Here is a 17,732-nt window from a genome sequence, read left to right on the forward strand (position 1 = left end):
TGGCAACTGAATAGCTAAGGGGCATAAGAGTGAGGAATGATAACACAGAGGTTGTGAACCTGGGTGACTAGAAGAATGGTTCAGTAGATGGATATGTCTTGGAAAAAATAAAGTTAGTTCTGTTTTAGACATGTTGAGTTGGAGATGCTTATGACAGTGGTGTCAAGCTTAAATAGGGATAGGTGTTGCTAATCTATACATAAGGATCCCTGAGGATTTTGGTTTTAAAATTTAACGTGATCTACATTGTACTGTATTTTTATTTTCTTAACTATTTCCCAATTACATTTTAACCTAGTTACATTTATATTACAATGTAATTACAATTCAAGGATAATAATAGACTATTTCACAGGATTACTGTGAAACTCAAATGAAATCATATACACAAGATTTTTTTGAAACTATAAAGCATTACTGATCAATCAATCAACATTTATCAAATGTTCTCTATGTTCCAAGAACTAAGCTAAGAATTGAAAAGTTCAGGCTGCACTCAGAAGGTTGCAGGCCACACGTTTGACACCTCTGACCTGTGGAGCATTCAGTTCAAAATGTCCTAAAGGCAACTGATGATATGGGTCAAGAGAGAGACGAGGGCTACATATACAGAGAATCATCTGCATAAAGATGCTAAATAAATGTATGGGAACTGATGAAATCATTAAATAAGATAATAAAGAGGCAAAATGAGATTAAGAAATAGCAGCCACACAGGCAGGAGGAAAAACAAGTGAACAATGTCAGGAAAATCTAGAGAAGAGAATATCAATGAGAAGAGAGATGGTTGTCAACAGTGTCAAAAACAGCAGAAAGTCAAGAATGACAACTGAGAAAACATCACTAGATCTGGCAATTAACAGGTCATTGATAATTTTGGAGAGAGCAGTTTGAGTTAAATGTTGAGGTCTAAAACCAGACTACTTCCATAAATTGTACATATATTGAAAGTAGCCTTACCATATCTCATTTAGCTTCTTAGCTCCCTCTGGGTCCTAGCATGAGGTGTCATATGCAGAAAGTATTCAAAAAAAAGGTGACTAAGATAAGCAAATCAAGACAGAAATCAACTTACAGTTATGGTGAAACTTTGCTAAAACATGCTAGATTTAACTAAACCAAAAGTGAAACTTCATCTTTAATACCTAATGACTATCTACAGTAGAAACCTGATATAAGGTACTACCCTATTAGATGAGGAATTAATATGGTCACAGAAACTCCTGCCCACAAGCATCAGTATTATATAGAAAGATTTCTTTATAATATGATCTTATAACTATTATACATATGAAAAAAGCTACTCTTAAATCTCACTCAGTGTAAGTTTTTATAGTAACATGGAGAACCACCAGAGATTTTAAGTAAAGGTAGGTGAATGGAGTAAAAACAGAAAAGCACCAACCTAAGTTTTGGTGAGATAAAGTAAAAAGAAATGAGAAGATAAGGCTGAGAATACTCAGATAAAGAAGACAAGAATCATACTACAGAAAAGTGACTAAAGGCTGGAGAAAAAGGAAGAGAATAAGACTTCTATTCTATAAACAAATCCCCTCTTCTTATCTTCCTTTTACCTGGAAATACAGTTAATTTAACAACCCTCCCAGAGCATGACGAACCACAGGTAACAAGTTCATGAGCTTAAAACTGCAGATTTCTTAATCGAGTAAGATTTTATTGGGTGGACCCTGTACTTTAATTACAGACATACTTCCATTCACCTTCTTTATCAATTACATTTTTTTGCCTGATTTTGAAACTAGAAACAAGAAACAAAGCAATTCATTTCTTTGAGAAAAGAAAATTCATTTCTCATGAGAAAAGCAGTATGAAAGGGTAATATAGTACTAAAGATGCTTGCAAGTTAAAACATGATGAAAAGAGGTAACATAGTTTATATGAAAAATTTACTAAGTAATACTCTAATACTCTAAAATACTCTCAAAGAAAAAATCAAAACCTTCATATCTAAGTCATCAGCAAATATGGACTACAGTAGAATCAATTCCTTTCAAACGTTCACCATCATGACTGACATTCCATCAGCCAGGGGAAAAAACATGCCTATCTGTCAGGATGTCGAGAGACTAACTGAACGTACCCCACAATTCCTTCAACATCATTCCCAGGAGCTCAATTAGCACAGGAGGGAATTAGGCAAGCAAGACTGACATGCTACCCTTGGGACAAATGGAGAATGTCTAATTCAAAATTCCTTAGTCACTAAAAAGGGTCTTTCACTTGCAATAGTAACCTTCACACAGATGTATAATATCTAAAAACTTCAGGCAATCTTGCAGGACCAAGATATCACTATATTAGATCTTATACAATTTAGAAGAATTTTCTACATTAAAAAAAAAACCTTTTAAATCTTTGGACAAGTTATATAATAAACTACATTAACAAGAAACATTTTTAATTGGTCATACTATCTTAATAGTACCAAATATTTTTTAATATCTTAATAGGACCAAATATTAAACTGAATTCCAAAATCTTAAAAAAATATTAAATTAAATTGAACATTATATTGAACTTTTTCTTTTACCAGAGGAGCCCAGTAGGTGTAGAGATAGCCTATTTTCAGCGCTGGTACAAACTGTGAACAGGACACTACCAGAAAATAGAGATTCAAGAAAAACTTGAACTGTTCATATAAAACCTGAAAAAGAAAGGAGAAAATTAATGTGAAGTCTCAGAGAATAAACTTATGATTCCAATATATTTTTTAAAAATCAATATAAAAAATTCAGAGATCTGTTAAAGTATGCATATGGAACATTATTCAACAATAGCTTATTAACTGTATCATTAGCTTTCTAGAACCATATCACCTATAGATACCTAAATTTATAATAAATTGAAAAATAATAAATTCAAATTTTAGAATTAACTTCTATTTGAAAAAATAACTACCAGAAATTAAGTTATATTCTTTTTATGGCAAATTTTTCTCCTCTTGAATGCAGCAAAATTCTTGCGTAAATACATTCCAAGGAAGCTGAAAGATCTAATTTCTCCCTGATATTATTAGCCAGTCAACATAAATCTGACAGCAAAAACCTTCTATGTGGAAGGAGGAGTAATATCTTTACATTTAAAATGCATTTTTCATTTTATTAAACTTAATATTTAATTTAAGGATTATCTGGCCTTGTCATTATAATACAATGGTATAATACATTTCCAATATTAAAGGACTTCCATGAAACAGCTGAAAAATTCCTACGTGTCTTATTAGTTTCTAAGTAAAAAATATCTAAGGTTTCTTGATGGCTAAAGTTTTCTTTTTAATAAGGAATTTCCCTTTGAATGTATTTGTCCCTTTATTCCAAAGAATTAAAAGTACTTTTAATAACACCATAAATGCCACAAAAAGTGTTATAAAGTAAAACCAATAAATGAAAAACTAAGACTAAGTTCATATAGCTGAGCCTGAGTTAAACTTAGAAGCCTAGGCTCCTGACCTCCTTCCTGACCTTTCAGGAAGTCCCAATGAGGAACCTTCCTTACTAATGCAGTGTCACATTTCCACCATGACTTAGTCTTAAAAAGTTGTCAAATACACAATCTACTGACTCCCATGCAAGGACAGAACCAGATTAAAATGTAATTGGTAAATATTTAACAAAATAAATTACAATAAAACATAGATAATATTACATTTTAAAACTAAATCTATATGTGGCTGAGAGGAATCCATGAATTAGTGGTCTGTATTTCTATTTGAATTTGGCAACACTGGTATGTAGTACTGAGAAGTTAGTAACCTCGACAGCATCATACTCTATGTGTTAAAGGTGAAATCTGAACCCAGTGTTCCTAGTTCCTAGTTTCCAGTTCCTAGGCCAGCTCTCTTAACTTCCAATCAGTTAATTTTACTGACATCAACCTAGTCTTCTATATTTCTAAAAAATATTAAAGAAATTTCAAGAACTAGTCATAAGTGCATAAATTATTCACTTTAAGAAAACAATACTTTAAAATTACAAGATAAATTCAGCAGTATTTATTACTTTATTCAAAAGAGTTTTATTTGGGACAAGACTCAATTTTCCTCTTAAGTAATCAACTCCACCATTACATCTAAAATATGACTTACTATACAAAATTCCAATTCACTTGCATTTTCCTTTAGTTACTGCAGAGGCAAATAGTTTGTGCCTGTAGTCTATTTTCAACAGAAAATTACTTTATGAATTGTACTACCACTAAAATATGAACCTTCAGTGAAGATATATAATAACATTATGATCTACAAACAAATTTAGTATAAAAGGGAGATTTAGGGATTGTTAGAATACTTTGAAATGCAGCATAAAGGCTAGATTTCAGTTTAAATTCTATTGAAATCACTGTAAATAAAATGTTTATGAATGAATAGAATTTTAAAAATACATAATTCAGTTTCACCTAATCACAAAACAGCAGGCCAACTTGCAAAACATAGTTTCATGTTTTATATTGCTTTACATGGAAAGTTTAATATTAGGCAAGTTAAGCAACAGTTAAATATAAATACTTTTTGTTGAGTCAGCCTAATATATTGTTTTACATAGGAAAGTTATTTACATCATTATGCATTTGTTTGTTTGACTAAGATAGCTTTCTTACATTGACAACCTGTTCAGAGTCATAATAAATCATGTTCAATTTAGGTTTAAAATGTTTTAAATTATTTCATAAATTAATCTCAGCAGGATAAGCATCTTTCTCCCACCCCTCACTGATTTCTTCTGAATTCCATTCAACATAAATTATATCTATTAGCAATTCAAAACTTGCCATTATTTTTTAAAATGGAATAGACTTACTACTGTGCAACTACATTTTTAAAAATACTACATTTTATATGGAAAAGGCTAATTTAAAAGAAAATATTCTAAGAAAAATAAAATATTCACACAATACTAGGCTTCACAAACAAATCAACAGGTATTTGCAAAATATGGCTGATCTTAGGAAGCTGTATGCATTTAATCTGATCTGCGTTAAGCTGCACTGCAGATTTTTAACCACAGTAATCAATACTTTACTGTATACTTAATGAACTTTGTGACCTTTAGGAAAATGTACAATGCTTAGGCAATCTGTGTGTATTTAATAATTTAAACCTAGGGAGAAAACAGTAGCTTCGTTCAATAAAGATGAGAATATTTATCTGCCTGAAAGACAGTTGACATTTTATTGCCCTGACAAAAGATCAGTCTTTTAATTACGGAGCCATTAGTTTTTGTGTGTTTTAATAAAGAAGCATATTAGATATCAAGCATTTGCCAACTATTGGATGGATGGAGGGGAAAATCAATACCCAATATAAAGTAGTGTGATTATTTAAATTAAAATGTAAAGGACAAAGCAGCTCTAAATTGAAGAAGAGATTTTATCGCTAAATAGCACAAATCTACCAATAAAACAAGATGTTAAAAATTCAGAATATATGTATATACTTATATGAATCACTCTGTAACATGCCTTTTATAATCTGTCTGCCAAACAGGACCCAAAAATTACAAAAATAATAAAACAATTCTACACACATGTAAATGTAGCTTTGTAAATAATGCAAAAGAGTGGACAGTAAGAATATACGGACTTTTTCAAAATATTATTTGGTATCCTTTCAATATTTTAATTATTTTGAAAGGTAACCTGGTAAGCTTATTTAATGAGTTATATTAAAATAGCTATGCTTAAATCTGAACTATAAATCGAAAAATCCATTAAAATCTAGACAGGATTTTTATTTTAAATTCCTTTCTATTAACAGTGCCTGTTCCAAACATACTTTTGAAAACAGATCAATTCCTTATAAAAACAATTTTAATTGTACATTTCCTTCTCATTTTTTTTTACTAATATTTCCAAGAGAAAAAGGTTATTTTCTGCAGTTTTTAATAAAAAGCAAACTAATAGCCCTTTAAAAAGCCCACCTTCAAGAAATCATGACTAGTCTTACCCCAGGTATAAAGGTAAATATATTGTACTTTTGATTTTTTATAGAATTTTTGGGATATTTTTCTTCACACTTTTCAGGACATCCAAGCCAGACAGTACGAGCTTTAAGTTCCTTCTTTCTTCGGCAAATATTTATGAGCCAGTCACAGCAACTGAATGGAACAAAGATTATTATTTTGTATCTGTCAAAAAAATTTCAACATATTTGTACTTGAAGTTACAATTGTTGTTTCAATATTCAGCAAATACACTTGTAGCTTATCTAATTATAAATGTTATACTTAAAAATACCAAGTTCCATTACATAAATTTATATCTGCAATCAAAATTCTAGAAGATATTTACATTTTTAGAAGTCCGTAATACCTTCTGGAACCTCAGGGAAATGATCTTCCCTGCTAGGCTCTCTTATTGACAAAATTCAACCATTAATACACTGAAGCATTAGATGTTTTATGTATTGGGGAAGAATAACTATAGATTATTGGGAAGTCTCAATACACCACTCAGTGATAAAGCCCCTACAAATTCCAATTAATCTAGCATATTCCTCCATCTCTTCTCTGAGGTAATCACTTTTTTCCACTTCTTAGAAAATGACTTTTGGGGAAACATTAGGTGATGCACCATTACTATTCAGGGCTCAAATTAACACTTGAGAGGGTGGTAATATTTGATCTGTTGTCCTATTGACAAAAAGAACTAGAAGAGAAAATACTGATGCAGTGTTAACTAATTCTCTTCTATGCAAGGAGTAATTTAATTCAACACTTTTACTTGCTCTAACAGATTTCATTCACCTTCAGGAATAATCAAGCAAACAGGTGACTAACATACCAGGATTCCCAGAAAGACAAGTCCCCTCCACTAACCTGAACACTATTTAACAATTAAGTATAAAGTATGCCCACAATGAAGATACTTTAAATTACCTTAGGAGACTGTGGGAAAATGTTTTTAGTCCATCACCTGTATAGGCCAACTAAGATAAGAATTTAAAATTACATTAGAAATGAAAGTTAGGTATACATAATTTCCTATAAGATTCCATTTATTTGTCCTGTTTCTCAAAGGAAGCTGATGAATTTGTCTCAGAAATATTCAGGGATTTAAACATCCATGTAAAGCAGTTATTTGAAATAAAATCTTGATTTACCAACAACTAATAATTTCATGAAACATCTCTTTCATGGAGACCTCAAAAAACATAATTTTATTTTAATTATGTTGATATTTGCACAAATATACAAAAATTATATGCTCAAACTATTTTCTACTGAGACATTCTTACAAGAATTTTTCTATTCTCAAACTATATTTCATCAGCACCTTGTATCTGTATATACAGATTTGACCTCACAAAAAAAGACTTAGAACTTTCCTTTACAAATTAACTTTAGAGTCAGTTTATAAGCCATAGCAAAAAAAAAAAAAAATTTCATTACTTTATAGTGGCCTCATTTTTAAAATACTCTTGATTATTTCCAAAAATAAATATATTCTCCAAATAACAAAGATTTTTTTGAAACTATTCAAAGACTAATATAGGCTCTAAAAATTTTTTTCAAAACAATTTTGGAGCAATAATGGCCCCACTGAAAGAAATACACACACAAAATTTTGTAAGATAACAGCACTCATTTTAATATGCAAATTACAGTCTTTTAAAAAATTTTCTAGACATAATATACACAAACACATAACACAGTGCTTCAAAAGAAATATTGTTACACTGAATTCAAGGTAGACCAGATAAGAGTAAGATTACTTCCCAGGTATTTTACATTATCATTATGGAGTTGCTTTTACCTTTTTTTTAACCTAATTTTCACACCCAATTCCACAGGATTATGTAACAACCCAAGATAACACCTAAAATATCACTTTTTGAATATAATACCACAATTAAGTACACAGTGACTAAGCAGCTAAATACTCAACCAGAAAAAATTAACTGCACTTATTTTGTTTATTCTTCTTAGAATATAAGCTCCTTGAGAATACAGAAGAGATTGTTTCATTCTTTGTGTCTACCAGGGCATAGCATACTGCTTTAACACAGAGTAGGTGTTTAATAAAAAACATAGTAGTTGGTTAATTGAATGAAGTTCCTAATGAAATCAGAGGGGGGAAAAGGCAGAATTTTCAAAAGGGGAGACTAGTTATGAAGTAAGCAAACTTTTAGACCATAATATGGCTAAAATCTGTTTTTTTTTTTCCAACTGGTTTACTTTAAAATCATCCAGTTGTAATTGGTTTTGTGGCTCTCGTTTCTTTGACATATGATTCTTGCAATTCATTTGTCTTAAATGTTAATCAGTTTAGTACATAAGTTTCTCTACTTGACTCTCAGGTTTTGCATATACATTTTCAAGTACAGTAAAATTCCATTATAACAAGGCTAATTTTCACAAAGATTCAGACATAAAGATGATAAAGTTTCAGACATAAAGATGATACCCAGGCAAACAACTGATAGCAGAACAAAAGTTAGCCTGTCTTTTAATTGCAAGATTATAAAAGCTCTATAGTATTGATCACATTTTTTCTAAAACTATGATCAAATGGATCCATGCTACACCGTACTATCTCCTTGCCATCTCCCTAGACTGTGTTACACCCTACAAATAGGACCTCTAAAAGTCATGCTTTGGAGTTGCAAAGCCACTACTCAACTTTGGAATCTGTGCTCTAGGATCAGGCTATGCTAATGATCCAATTGCTAAAAGTCAATAATTCATGCACCAAAAAAATTTCACCCCATAATCATCTTGCCATCAACCCTGCCCGTATAGTTTTTCACATGCCATATTTACATCCTATGTTGAAATCAATATAGTACTTTAAAGACTTAACTGAATATTTTAACTCTGAGATGAGAAAATTCATCTATGTACTTCAGGATGAATTTTTTCTCCCTGGAAATAAGTTTTAGGATGACATGGAATAAATAAGAGGCCACAGACTATACCTCTATTTTGAACAATCTATGAACATATGTATGCCATTAGTCACCAGAAGAATCTTGAGAAACCAATGTAGCTTGCTCAGATACCCACCATTACTTTAAGAGTAATAACTCAAAGCATTCAGTATCGTGTTTGTACATAAACAATATCACACTTTAAATTGTATACAATTCCATCTCTCAAAAATATTTTAGTATGAAATGACTAAGAAAATATAAAACAAGTACTTTTAACATTAGTAAATTGAGGCTGGGGAATATGCAGTGACAAGTTAAAAATTACTCAATTTTACTTAAAATTTGCTAAGTTCAAAACTGTATGACTACTCTTACCCTTGCTCTCACATTTATACTCAAGTGTATTTTCCTACTAGAACCCTCCTCTTTGTGATTTAATCTTTTCCCTAGTACACAAATGCAAAAATGCATATTTTAAATGTATTCTTCCAGAATAGCTAAATATCTGTAAACAGCCCTTTTTCAGTTCTTCTAAGAGAACTATATTTTTTTCTACATTTTTTCTATATTTTTCTGAGTTCTAACTGGTTCACATTAAAAAGAAAAAAGCTTAATAGAAGTGCATCATCTCTTCATTCAGACTTTGGAAGGAAAACAGTGAAAAGGACAAATGTTAATAATCAACTACGTGCTGAAGTAGTAAAGTACTTAACAAAATGTGGAAATTCAGAAAAGAACTAGGATGCCACTATAGTAAAAAGTATATTTTTGCTTTACCATGGAATTCTGTTTTAGTCATAGAAAACTTAATAACCACTTTAAAATCCTAACCACAGAACACAAAATTTCACATTTAGCAAGGACATTAGAAATCATCTAGTTGAACTGCTTGTAAATGAGAAAACAGACCAACAGAGGTTAAGTGAAAATGCTTGTTAGTTTAATGAAAAAATGAGGATTAGAACCCACATCTCCTGACTCCTGATACAATATAGTTTCACTTGCTTTTGGAAGTTAAGTAATCCTTTTGCTACCTAATTTCAACACAAAAGGTTATTTTCAAAGTGTACTTACTATATGAATACTACAAATGCAACACAGGTTTTATACGTCATTTATTTTATTAAAATGTTAAATGCATTTTAAAAAACTCCTGGAGAATATTTCAGACATACAATATTCTGTTCCACAGAATACTCAAGGGCAGCAATTTCCTAATCAGATAATTATGTTTTAAAGCTCAGATTCTAAGTGAAATAGATAAGCACTTTTGGATTTTAAAAATAATATGAAACTTAAGAAATACTAATTTTTGAAAGTATTTAAGTGATTAATGACTCCCAGCTGATGCCAGACAAGGCAGTTCTCACAAATGACATTATGGATGAAAAGCCATAATGTCTGTATAACATGGCCTATGCTGTAAACATCAATGACAATTAAAAACTTTAACACATGCACCAATGTTAGTGTTTACATGAAGCTAAAGCCTAGTTGACACAGAATTCCTGTACTTGCCAAAATTAAGTATCAAGGTTTTTAAATACATAAATTCAATAATTTAGCAATTTATTTTTCAATTCCTACATTTCAGATAAAAGGAAAAAGTCCTAATCTTGCAATATGTAACAGTTCTGTTACTGTGCTAATTTTTAGAAGATGAACAGAACATAATTCCTCTAACACATATATATGACATGTAATCAAATCATATGCTATTTCATGTAATGTTTAAATATATTTTAATAGTTGAAGAATTCAGTGATCTTGGAGCTTCATAAGAACTCACGAGTTTGCAGAATGAGAAAGTATCATCACAGAGAAGAGGTCAGAGATTAAAATGGAAGGTATAGGTAAGAACACTGGTTAACGAGAATACATACGGACAGGGAAATATTTGTGACTTGTAGCATGATGCATAGCAAAGAAGAAAAATTAAATCACCAGAGAATATCATGAGTCCCAAACAATGTTCATAAGACAAATGGAAAAGAACCAACAAAATAGAGAGAAGGAATGGAAAATTCATAATATGGCAGAGTGCTAAAGAGAAGAGCGGCAAGTTCTATATAACAATCTAAACCAGATTCTACAATATCCTAAATATTTTCCAGGGTCATAAATCATTTGCAAGTTCTCTTGCCCCTCAAATTTAAAGTATGCCCAAGACTGCAATATTACTCTTGTTCTTGATATACAATAAGATAAATCTTTTCCCCAAAAGAGAATCATCCAAAGAGAAAACTAAACTAAAAGAAAATGAATACCAAAAGGTCTCTAATTATTTAATAAATTTTAATTGGCCAAAAAACTACATTCCCCTAAACACTGAAATAAATTCCTCCAAATCCCAATATACTGTAATTATTGCATTCAAGTGTAGCTTGGTAACTAGGGCAAAAGCAACACAGTAGTCGTGTCATTCTTAAAAGATCAGCATTTTCCCATGCTTCTGCATAACAAATGTGCAGATTAATTGAAAGTATACAGGCCATTTTGGAGCCCAGATTAATCCAAGCATTTGATATCCCCTTCACTTCATATGGAAATGCCATTCAATTGCACCATTTTCATAGAGACAAAGTGTTTTTTGATAACAAGTGGAATGTAAATCTCATGAGAAAGAAATCAATCTAGACCAAAGAACTCCAAAGTATTGATCTATGTGCATTACAATTTCACAAGCTTGAAGGAAAATTCAAAGTTAAAGAAAAATGATCACAAGAAAGCATAAGGATCTGCAAATTCTATACTGTGCAGAATTATGAAAATAAAAATAAACAGTTTTCTGCAAATTAACATGTTATTGCTTCATTATAGTTCAAATAGTAAAATGTTCTCTATTACCACAAAATCTACAATGAATAGAAAACAAAACACTTATACTGAAATGGACATTATAATTCTTCAAAGTTAAATAGCCTAAAATACAAAAAAGATCCCTCCTAAAATTTATCCTCCTCTAAAAAATATTTCTTCTGAAAAAATAATATTTTTCTACCTATTATTCTCCTATGTTGTCTACCAGACAGAAAAAATTTTATGGGTGCTGACATGAACAATCTAATACTTATGCCTATAAAACACGTTCAGTACTCAAAATTTAAATTACATAAATTGCCCAAAGGAAAATACAGGCCATTTTGTTAAATGTACATTTTGGTTCTAGAAATATTGGGTTTTTCATTTTTAGTGGTTTTTAACTTCTCACACTTCTTGGATTTTGCAATGCTATTTAATTGGATTTTTCTACATGATTGAAACTTGCAGATAACTTGCATCCTTTAATAAATTTATATAATCTGTTTAGTGGAGTTCTGTCAATTCTTTAAAAGTGGGAAAACATATTCCTGATGACAACTACATTCTGAAGATAGCTCAAGACAGCCCTATATATAATATGTCAAAAGTTTTCAAAAGTAATATACTTACCAATACAAACTTCTAAATTTTGCGGTTGGGATAAGAATTTGTCAAGGGATATGGCTTATATTTGATCTAAGAAGAACAAACGAAAACCTACCATTTAAGAAACTCATCACTAACTAATAAATTTGTTACCAATAAAAGCCCACAGCTAAGCATTAGTGACACTTCTAGTCTACTATCCTAACACAGTAACTCAAAACAACAACAAAACAACAACCCTAACCCTGTCCTTTTATGTTCACATCTTCAAAGACTACTTTACTATTTAGCTTTAGTACCTGGCTCTGCTTCTCTCCATTCTGTCTTCTTGTCATTCTCCCCAATAGATCTGAACTCTCAATTCCACCTCCTCATTTCCAATGCTTTTCACTCACCCTCTAGTTTAAGCACCTAGAATCACAGTCAACCTTTACACCTTGCCATAATTCAAACTTGCTCCACCTCCAAAATCTCAAATTCCTAAGTCCTTTGTCTTTCACATCTCTTACTAACAAAATACTAAGGAATCTACTCTTAATTTCAATTTGTGGTCGCATATTTCCATGCTATTCTTCCAGTATATAAACAGACATAAAACTAGCTATTTAAAAGATGTTCAAAATAGTACCCTAGACTACCTCGCTCCTTGAAGTACTACAAATGCCAACCTTTTAACCTTCGGTCAACTTTAATGATGATGATATTTATGTGGTGCTTTAAGATTTACAAAGTTCCTTACTATATATATGTGTGGGGATACAGATGTGTGTGTGTGTGTGTGTGTGTGTGTGTGTGTGTATGCATGCCCATACACATACATACATACACATATGTATATCCTCATAATCATTTTATGTAATGCCTCTAAGCAGGGACTTGAACATAGGCTAGCAAGGAACTTACACTCTATCAGGAGATGGAATACATATACATAACAAAAGTAATACAAGATTATTTGGAAAAAAAGCACTAGCTGTAGGAGGGAATTCAGAAGAGGCCTTACACAGAGGTATAACATGAGTTGAGCTTTGAAGAAAACTAGATTTTCTAAGAAATAAGAGTAAGGAATGAGTACATTCCAGGTACAGGGGATAGTCTATGCAAAGGCACAGAGACAGGAAATGGAATCAAAAGTGTGGGGAACAACAAGGAGACTAGTTAAGCTGAGCTGGGGAGTACATGAAGCACATAAATGTCTGTAAAGTTAGATCGGAGCCAGGCTGTGATGGAATTTAAATGCCAAACAGATGGATCTGAATTTAGTCCTAGAGGTAACAGGAAGCCACTTAAGTTTAATGAGTAAGGGAGTGACATGGTTACACTTATGTTTTAGAAATATCACTTTTGCAACTGTGTGAAGGGAAGAGGAAATATCTGAGGTAGAGAAACAAAATAGAACACTACTGCAATACTCCATGCTAGAGATAGTGGAAATCTGAACAACAATGGTGCTTGTAAAATAAAGGAAGATTCAAAAGATATTATGGAAAGATGTTCTGCCAACAAGATTTGGCAACTAATTGGATGTGGAATATGTGGACAAGGAAAAGGGATAACTGTGAGGATGCAATGGCGGTATCCTTGACAGAAACAGGGAGGTTTGGAAGACAGGTTTCAGGGAAAAAGGGAATGAGTTCTGTTTTAGACAAGTTGAGTTGGAAATGACTACTGGATATCCAGTTCCAGGTGTCTAGAAGGCAACTGATCTGGAAGGCTGTGTTGGAGCTTAAGAGAGACTAGAACTGGGTATGCACAGAGTCATTTGTGTAGTGGTGATAATTAAAACTACGGCAACCGAGGAAGATACCAAAATAAAAAATTTAGAGAAAGAAGAAAAGGGACACTAAGAGAAAGTTTTGAGGTAGACCCAGTTAGGGAACAGGAAGACAAAGTCTGGAATGTGGGAGAACTAAGAGAGGGTGGTATCACAAAAAGAGAGAGAGGAAAGAACATTTGGGGGAATCAACAATACATTTCATTGCTTCCTGAACATTCGCAATGTTCAATTATTTCTCATGCTTTATTACATAGTCATTTTTCATTGACCTTTTCCATTTTTTAAAAAATAAGTAATAGATACTTTTAATGATCACTGTTTTATAATATGGTATGAGGTCAGAGAGTGCTATTCCCCCTACATGCCTACATTTTCCCTAAATTATTTCCCTTGAAACTCTAGCTTATTACTTCAAATGAATTATGCTAATTTTATCTAGTTTTGTAAAGTAGTTTGGTAGTTTGACTGGTGTAACACAAAATCTGTAAGCTAATTTCAGCAACATTGTTGTTATAATTATATTGGCATAAGCAATAACTATGCAGTTGTTCATTGTTTTGTATTTCTTGAAAGAATATTTTGCAATTTTATCTATACTGGTACTAAATATAATTCCTTAAACTGTCTCTTAGATTTTTTTTCATTCTGTAATTATAAGGAATGGGACTTCCCATCATCATCATCATCATCATCATCATCATCATCCTCACTAACATTTCTATAGCACTATGTTCCAGATACTATGCTAAGTGTTTTAAAATTATTATCTCCTGCTGCATACCTTCTTCCTACTATTATTTCCTGGGTTTTGTTATTATTATCCAGAAATATTGCTAATTAGTATGGATGAATTTTGTAATTTGCAATACCACTGAAATGGTCTCAAAATGTTTGATTTACATAATCAAATTACAAAGTTGTAATTACAAATTACAAAAACATACATGAACTACGAAAGAACACACTATTTCACAAGAATCACTAGGAAAATGAGAAAGCGGTCTAGCAGAAATTAGATTTTAACCAACATCTTATACCACATACCATGAGAAACTCAAAACAGATATGTAATCTGATTATTAAAGATAATATCATTACAAAAAGACAAGAAACAGATAAAATGCATTTAATAGTTATGAGGAAATGAATTCTTAGACAAAAGAGAAACAGAAAAATTACAAAATATAAATTGAGATGACATGAAATAAAAAAGTTTTTGCATGAACAAAATACAACTAAGACAAGACAGGAAGCAGTTAACTGGGAGAAAAAAACCTTTGTATGAAGAATCTGTAAGAATTTGATATCTAGTTGATGGAGTTATAAACTGGTACAGTCATTGTGGAAAGTAAATTGCAATTATACAAATACAGTAACTAAACTATCCATACCAGCTCACTCATAAACTCCACAGCTAGGTATTACTCCAAAGAGGTTGTTGATAAGAAGGAAGTTCTCACAAAAATCAAACTGTTTATTGTAGCTGCACTTTTTCTGGCAACAAAAAATTAAAAACAAAGTAGAAGCCTATTACTTAGAGAACAACTAAACAAACTGAGGTACATGAATGCCTTCTGCACTCCTGGACCTAGTTAGGTCAGGCAAGTTCCTTGGCTGATGAGCTGGCTCCTCATCACACTCTTCTTAATGTCTGGCTAGACACAGGTCATTCTGCCAGTGGGCTACAACCCTTATTGAGGAGTCTCTCCTATTTGACTCCCTGAGAGCCTCAGCTCTAAGGTATGTCACCCGTGAACAGGAAGTGGGAAAGGTCCAGCCCCTCTTATTCAAAGATCCTTTGTGCTTCAAGGGCTAGTTTCCTTAGCCACAGACCCTTAGCTTACAGCAACCAGTCTCAACTTAATCTGTAATACTTCCTAAACTACTACTGGTGTCTTACACAAATGAGTCACTAGGAAAAAAGGTAGAAGTGCAACCTGTACTCAATAGGCAAGTTAATCTTTGCTGGCCTCTTATAAGGTGTGAGATTTTTAATTATCACCTGAAGGGTTTTCCATTTACGTTTTAGTATATGTCTTCAATGGTTGCCCCACCAACACTATTTCACATATATGAACTGATACAAATGAAGTAAGCAGAACCAGAAAAACAATATATACAATGGAAACAATTTAAATTTAAAAAACAACACACCTACCATGAAAATTAAGTGCCATTAGTTTCAGGGTATGTTGAAACAATTCCATCAAAACTAATCACCAAAAAACTAAGCACCAACAAAACTGAGTCCCATTAGTCTGAGGACAAATCTAAAAAGCACATTTTATAATTATTGGTATGAATGAGAGGCAAAGCATCTAAAATGAGCCCAAGTGAAATTCTAAAAAGGAAAGGAAGAGTAGGGTGTTTGCTTCAAGAGTAATCAGTGTAGAAGTTGAAAAAATGAGTCAAATGACTGCAGAGAGGAGAAGAGAATTATAGCATTACAGTTTGCCAGTTAGAGATGTGACAATGAGCAAACCACTTACTGCTCTAAGCGTATTTATCATCTATAAAATGGGTATGTAACAATTACTTTACTGGGTTATTTTGAAGAGCAAATGAAATAATTTCAGTTAAAGCATTCTGAGCATTTTATATAGCACCATGTAAATATATAGAGAGTATTATTTTTATTATTCCCATTACATCCTAAACATGTGGTAATCTAGTTTACTCTTATCACACAAAAATCATAAGAATCTCAAGGTTGGAAGAGACTTCAGAGTAAACTAGTCACATCTATACTTGAACAATAATGACCTCTGTAATATTACCGACAAAGGGTTATTGAATTTGTACTTAAAACCAACAGGAAGTCATTAATCACATAAGCAAAATTTGGCTTGTTACACCAATTACGAATCAGTACCAAGTTATTTTGCCCACCCTCAAAAGGGTACAAGTCTAATATCTATTTCACGTAACATTTCAGATATTTGAAGATACTGATATCTCCTCAATCTTCTCTTTTCCAATCAAAATATTCCCAATTCCCTAAAGTAACCTTTAAATGGCAATGACTTTGAATCCCATGATGGACAATATTCTCTGGACATAATCTGATTATTCAAGATGCTTCCTCAAATTCAATGCCTGGAATCAAATACAAGTTTACAGATCTGGTCTGAACAAAGCACAAAACAAGACAATCACCTCTTTCATTCTGGACTATTTCTATATAATAAATCCTAAATCTAAGTTTTGGGGGATGCCACATAATACTCCTATTAGGTTTGTAAACCACTTCAAAACAAAAACATAGGACTTTCTCCTAATCTGTCCCTTTCAACATTTTCTTTTAATGTAATAATACTCCATTAAATTCACAAACTACAATTTGTTCATCCATTCCCCAAATGGATGAACAAAGCATTTACATTGTTCATAATTCTTTGACACAACAAAAATTTTTTTACAATAAATACTTTTGTATATATGAATGCTTTCCTTCTTTAGGGTATATGTTCAGGAGTATCACTGGGTAAAAGTGTGTCCAAATTTTGGTGACTTGCCCTCACACTGACTAGCTGGACAAACTTCTGTGAGTCTGTTTCCTAAGCTATAAAATAGGGATAATGACAGGCCTACTTCTTAGGGTGGTGTGAAAAACAAATGAGAATAAATGTAAAGTCTTGTATAAACCTTAAAATAATATAT

At 31.9% G+C, this 17,732-nt stretch overlaps 1 protein-coding gene across 7 annotated transcripts in view; it reads right to left on the minus strand.

The window, feature by feature from the left end:
* ATP9B (ATPase phospholipid transporting 9B (putative)) overlaps positions 1-17,732 on the minus strand; it is a 481,309-nt gene that overhangs the window by 416,625 nt on the left and 46,952 nt on the right. For 6 of the 7 annotated variants that reach the window (XR_011965979.1, XM_072604052.1, XM_072604050.1 and 3 more), the window contains exons 3-4: positions 5,963-6,113; positions 2,552-2,665 (exon numbers count right to left, since the gene is read on the minus strand). Coding sequence is in view for 6 of the 7 variants with exons in the window: in XM_072604052.1 (XP_072460153.1) it covers positions 2,552-2,665; positions 5,963-6,113 (265 nt within the window). In the remaining variant the exon portion in view is untranslated. The remainder of the gene's footprint in view (positions 1-2,551; positions 2,666-5,962; positions 6,114-17,732) is intronic. The other variant, XM_072604054.1, reaches the window with a different exon arrangement.

The sequence above is a fragment of the Notamacropus eugenii genome, chromosome 4 (assembly GCF_028372415.1).
Source record: "Notamacropus eugenii isolate mMacEug1 chromosome 4, mMacEug1.pri_v2, whole genome shotgun sequence".
Taxonomy (NCBI): Eukaryota; Metazoa; Chordata; class Mammalia; order Diprotodontia; family Macropodidae; genus Notamacropus; species Notamacropus eugenii.